The sequence below is a fragment of the Benincasa hispida genome, chromosome 8 (genome assembly GCF_027475165.1).
Source record: "Benincasa hispida cultivar pf3 chromosome 8, pf3_genome.v1.1, whole genome shotgun sequence".
In the NCBI taxonomy this organism is placed as follows: domain Eukaryota; kingdom Viridiplantae; phylum Streptophyta; class Magnoliopsida; order Cucurbitales; family Cucurbitaceae; genus Benincasa; species Benincasa hispida.
The window spans coordinates 22,275,225-22,281,430 of NC_143485.1; the positions used below are offsets into that span (position 1 = coordinate 22,275,225).

Consider the following 6,206-nt stretch of genomic DNA (forward strand, 5'->3'; position numbering starts at 1 on the left):
TTAATAAAATCATGTTAATATATTTTAAATAAAGACAAAGAAAAGAGAGAAAGATAATTTCACTACATATAATTTTTTAATTAGATCAATTAGGTTTTGAAATCTCGTCTCTTTTTTTTTTTTTTTTTTTCCTCTATTTAGCTAATCTACTTGTGAGAGCCTAGTGATGGTGATTGTTGTAGCATGCCATTTCAAAGTTCATTCAACTTGTAATAATAATGGCATTTTGGAATTGGTATACCAATTCATCTCATAATATCTTCCAAGTAATATGATTTATTATATTTCAATATTTCAATATTTAAAAGGATGGTTAGAAAAATGAATCAACTTATTTACAAATATAACAAAATATCACTATTTATCAACAATAAACAATGACAAACATCTACCAATGTCAGTATCTATCGTAACATTTTACTATATTTTAAAAATATTTTTAATAGTTTTGTCATTTAAAACAATTACACTATTTAAAAATATATATATATTTATAATATTCAAAATTAATTTATCTCAAACTTATTTTAAGTAAATAAATTTGTTGAAATTATGTTACAGAACTAAAAATTATATTGCTGGAAATGATATCATCATTTAGGATAACGATATATTAATTTTCACGAGATAACATGAACTGGAAGAAAGGAATGTCTTAAAATCATCTGAAGTGACAATATTTATCTAAATGTTAGTAATATAATTTTCTTCACATATTTATAAAATAAAAGCAAAACGAGATATTGTTCGAAGTATAATCCTATCTCACGAAAGGAAAGAAAAAAATGTTTACAAGGGAAAAAACAAAAACGACAACCACAACGATCCCCTGATTATTTAAAAACCCAATTCACCAAAATTCTAAAGTCATTGTACGATTGGTTTACCATAAGTTTCCATTTTATAACCAAATGAGAAAGGAAAAGGTCTAACTTCATAATGTGATACTATTTTGTTTTTGCATCATCCATGTGCTTTGCCATCATGGCTTGCACCTTTCTTGTCCACAAACTCAGACCTTTGGACATGTTATTTTCAAATAAGGGGACCCTATACATTTCTTTGTCCTTGCAAAAAAATAATTGTCAAAGTCAAAGAATATACCAATGTGGCATATTTGCTCAAGTAGTCTAATTCTCAAATCGATGCTTAAGTCGAGTTTACAGAAGAAATGATTGAAATTCAACTATCAACGACAAGTTTCCTCGACCTTTATCATAAAAAATATGATATAACTTGGTTGTTCGGCATTTCATCGTATTGGCGAACCTTATAATTGAGATAAATATGAGAATCTGGATTCTGAACAATAACAATATTGACAAACCTTACAATGTTTTTGAAGTAAACAGTTATCTTACTCATATAAGTGCATGTCGAGGAGTGATTTTGAAATTGTCAAAATAACTTTTATCATGTTCAAAATCATTTCAAAAAATGTGCTTTAATTATTCAAAATTATTTTAATGTTTAATTTACACTTCTAAATGTAATTTCCATATCATCAAAATAGATTTCGAATAATTAAAAATATGTTTTAGAGTGATTTTAACTATTTCAAAATCAATCCCAAACATGCCCTAAGATCCAAACCTATGATGTTACACCAATCAATGAGCTTCTAAGAAACCATGGATTTATTTAAGATTCTTGAATAGTATATGTGTTTGTCTAAAAACAAGAATATCATGACATCTTCTCATATATAGTCAGTTATCCCCCAAACCTAGTGATAGTGATACTAATAGTCATATTCAGGAGAATTCTAAGTGAGAACAAAATTAGAAATGGTTTACTCAGAAGATGAATCCAGTATCCAGAAAATTTTCTATGTTCACAGTGTAAGTAATTATTGCCAACTCATTCTCATAATAAGCGGAAAGTTTTAAGTTCTAGTTCGATTACAACCAATCAGGATATTTTTCGCTTATTTGATGCAATAAAGAATGCAGTTCTCAGATGATACAGAAGTGGTACAAGAACATGAATGTATAAAATGATATATGAAATGGTCATAAATAAAACATAAGCTTATTAATAGAAGTAACCAAGTGATAACATACTCATCATACCTTCAGGTCAGCGTTTGATAATTACTTCTACGTCTCTTATAGGAAAGGGTCCAATTGAAGGAAGCTTTGACATGATTATTGTTTGACCATGAAAGAACTTTTACAACTACACCCACCAACAGCACTTGGATTTGTACTCACCTGCACGTAACAAGAATTCAACTTTTGCAGCACTAGTAAATCTATTATGATGGGATATTTTGGTTTGAATAGGAAACTTTAGGGTAAAATGTGTTGCTTCTAAGGGGAAATTTTTAAGAATTTTTTGGTATCACTATCTACTTTCTTTGTTTACACCGTAAATTTTCCTTCCTAAATAGTTCTGTGCTATTGCCATACCCACATCATTCTTATATGACATTGGTGTAGCTCTAATGAATGAGAACAGTTTTCATATTATCGTGACGTAGGAAATTTTTCCTAAGTTATGACTCCTTTTTTTTTTTCTTTTCTGAGTACAAAGGTGGAGGGATTTGAATCACGGACCTCTTGGTCTTCAGCACATACCGATACCAGCTAAGCTAAGCTCTTTTTGGCTTAAGTTATGACTTATGCCCCTACAGTACATATATATTCAAGGAAGGATAAAATGGAGAATGCCACCACAACATTTAGAAGCCGAGGCGCATGCATACATATGGGGAAGGATAGGCGAGAGTGGGCATCATGTATCATTTCAGGTAAGGTTCTACAGTGTGAAGAGTTTCACAGGGCTGGAAGATTTGCACCTCATAATATTTCTCAAAGTAAATAATACTTTAGATACCTAACAGTACTCATGAAGGGAGAGAGATTTCATAAACGGCATGGTGTAATAGTCAAAGGATAGATATTCTAAGGATGGCAATTGATCATCACTCCATTACTTGAATAGATGTCATAGAACTATAATTCGCTATGGTCCACACACTGGTATGAAAATAATAAGCATATCTAAACAAAAGCAGTGAGCCAGCAATAATGAGAGATACGTTTCACTTACAATGAAAGCAGAACGAATCAGCTCTTCGACATAATCAATAGTTGCTCCTTTTACAAAATCGTATGAGATATTATCAACTATCAATTTAACTCCCTCCTTCTCATACACCCTGCAAACATGAAAAGAGAAGGACAAACTTTTTTAAAAAGTAAAATCAAACATCAGTAACAATCTTTACGCAAAAAACCCAAGTAAGAAGTAATCACTGAGATAATATTTGTCAAACCTATCATCAGGATTGGTTTTGTCATCCAAATCGAAAACATATTGAAATCCAGAACACCCTCCAGTTTCTACACTCAAGCGAAGCATCTTTTCTTCCTTCGGATCTTGCAATTCTTTCATTCTCTGCGAGGCATGTCAAAACTAAGCAAAAATGTAAATCAAGACCATTCAATGAACCCCAATACAGGTTGAACTAGTAACAAGCGAAAGGATCAAAATTCAAATTCTTTACTTGAACTTCAGAAACTAAAAGGCACAACAATTTATTAGCATCCTAAAACCCATAATCTATAGGCCCGAATGGTGCACCATAAGAGAATAATCCAGAAAATTAAGAACTAACCTAGAGGACAACAGTGAAATGGATAAAGAATTCCTATGCCAAATGTATGTCAAAGAGGATATATGTATAGAATACCCGAATGCAATTATCAGTCAAGTGAATGGTATCAACAGACGGAGATGGAGATGGACATGTCAATGAAGACGATGCTTCTTGATGAGCTGAAACAGACGAGCTAAGAAGCCTTTGATTCTCTCGGATACGTGCCACCAAGTATGGTGTTACCCTCTGAATTAGCGATCTAGAGGCCATCCCTTGTGCTCAACTCTCAAGTTTTGATCTTTATCTGCTTAAAAATCCCTGTGCTAATGGCATCAACTCATTAATGAGGAAAATGCTACTTCAAGTGATTAAAATATTAATAAAAAAAACAATAATTTTAACTAACCCACTCCAAATCTGCTAATTATCCTTCCAAATAAAAATATAAAATATTTTCAGAACAACCATTTAGCAGCAACACTCGTGCAAAACACAAGAACCAACCACTTTGACTCCAGACATAGAAAATTTTTCTTCAAAACCAACTTTTATCATAATTTACTTAATGTCACGTAGATGTAAGATTCAATGTGATAAAGGGAAAAGATAAAAACTTATAGCAATTAAAGCCTTCAGAATTTGAATAGAATCAATATAAAAATTGACCGTTTCCAAACTTCCCATAACGATATGATTCCTCAATTAAGATTATATGAGCCATGGGGTAACCAAACCCAATAGGAGGCTAAAAGGTGATGAGATCCCAAACATCAACACACTTAATGAACAAGTTAAGTGGAAGAAGAGAAACCCACATATAACGCACCAATTACTAAAATTGGTCATTCAAAATAACTATCCATATTAAAAATATGAACAAGTGGTTAAACTTTCTATATTATACTTAAAATATGAACAAAAGATTAAACTTTCCATAATAATCAATTGGGTTCATTAGTTAATTAACACGATTCAGAGTAGCGGATTATATATTCAAACCCCTACCACATCATTTCTTCCCCAATTAATATTGATAAGTACTCGTTGGCCCCTAGAAGTATACATGCTTGGGACTAAATCTTGCCCACCCAAGCTTTATCCATATCGCTAACTAAGACAACTCAATCGTTGAACATATGGCTAATACTTAGTTTGAGGAACGAACTACTGCAGACCACAATTTGGCTCAATGGAGCCATAAGTTGCAAGTCATGCAGTAATTATAACAAACTATATTTTGAGGTATTTGAGAAGTCATAGACAGGCGGTTTGGTCGAGCAATTGAAGCAAGAATCAACTACGCATTGTGTTTCAGGCTATAAGGAAATATACTCCAAAATGGTGGACTACCTTGCTGCAGGGAACAATTGGTTGATTCAGACCAGTTGAAGCAGAGTGAAAGCTTACTAATTATATTTCCAAAATATTATATTTGCAACATAGCTAATGTAATCGAAACAACATTAACAACAAACTCATACAGAAAATCACATAGTTCTTTCTTCCTAAGTTCTTATTTACAACCCCTCAATTTTAATTATTGGGTCAACTTGTTTTAAACATTACCAGTGAGCTTCAGTTTGGATCCAAAATCAAGATTATGAATAGCTTTCCCTATTCATATCTAAACGTGGTCCAGGATTACGAAATTTCTAGCTTTCCCTATTCATATCTAAATTAAACCATCCTTATTTAAACAATATTGTTTCTAAGAACTGAAGTAAAAATAACCAATTAACTCAACACGTAACAAAGAAATGTCATATGTTTTCACAACCAGGTATACGAAAAACATCTCATAATCTGTAATATACAAATTTTAATACCTGAGACGAAAGGGTGTAGCAGGCGACCAAAATCAGAGACGAATAACAGAGCTGCGACGCGGCATGGAGAGAGAGAAGGAGAACCGGCGCCGAGAGATAAGGAGGAGTCGGGGCGGCGCGTGAAGGCTGCGATGGAAACTTGCGGGGCCTCGGAAGGGACGATTGAGAAATGGGATGTGGGATTATTATTTTGATTTGATTTTTTAATATATTTTTTTTTCTTTTTTGAGAAAAAAGTTTGAAAGTTCTTAAAAAAAATGGCACAAATCACTCTAAAGTATGAGATTGGTTATAATACACTCTTGAATTTTCCATTTGCTCAATTGCCTCTAGTTTTTAATGGGTTGCAATTAGACTCTTTTATTTAATCAATTTTTATTTATATATAACTCACAAGGATAAAAAAAAAAAGGACAAACTTGTCATATTAAAAAAATTCTTGTAGAGGAAGATTTATCTTGGAGGTTGGGATTTTATTAGAGATGGCAACAGAGTAGAGGCCGGGTGGGGATGCACTCCCCATCCTCGTCTCTGCCCCATTCCTCGAGTGGGGGTCGGGGTCAAGAAATCTTCAATTTGGAGATTTAGGTCCTTGCAAAGAAAAATTCTCATTTTTTATTTTATTATTTTTATTATTTAAAATAACTAAATTTAATATTTATATTGAAATTATAAATTTTATATAGGAAATAAGTATTATTGTTACACATACTTGTTTAAATTGAATATTACATGTTTTTTTATTATTAAAAAAAACCTTAAACATATTGTTTTAG

At 32.1% G+C, this 6,206-nt stretch overlaps 1 protein-coding gene across 3 annotated transcripts; it reads right to left on the reverse strand.

Moving 5' to 3' along the window:
- Positions 1–1,842: 1,842 nt before the first annotated feature.
- Positions 1,843–5,877, reverse strand: LOC120082671 (Iron-sulfur cluster biosynthesis family protein). 3 transcript variants are annotated; one of them, XM_039037932.2, is made up of 5 exons: positions 5,431–5,877; positions 3,698–3,927; positions 3,281–3,402; positions 3,055–3,163; positions 1,843–2,213 (listed from the first exon to the last, which is right to left on the reverse strand). In XM_039037932.2, the coding sequence occupies exons 2-5, from the start codon at positions 3,872–3,874 to the stop codon at positions 2,148–2,150; spliced, it is 474 nt and encodes a 157-aa protein (XP_038893860.1). In that variant the 5' UTR covers positions 3,875–3,927; positions 5,431–5,877; the 3' UTR covers positions 1,843–2,147. The 3 variants fall into 3 exon arrangements, with proteins under 3 accessions (XP_038893860.1, XP_038893859.1, XP_038893861.1); XM_039037931.2 differs by having other exon boundaries at positions 3,698–3,922; positions 5,431–5,873; XM_039037933.2 differs by having other exon boundaries at positions 3,698–3,908; positions 5,431–5,717.
- Positions 5,878–6,206: the final 329 nt, after the last annotated feature.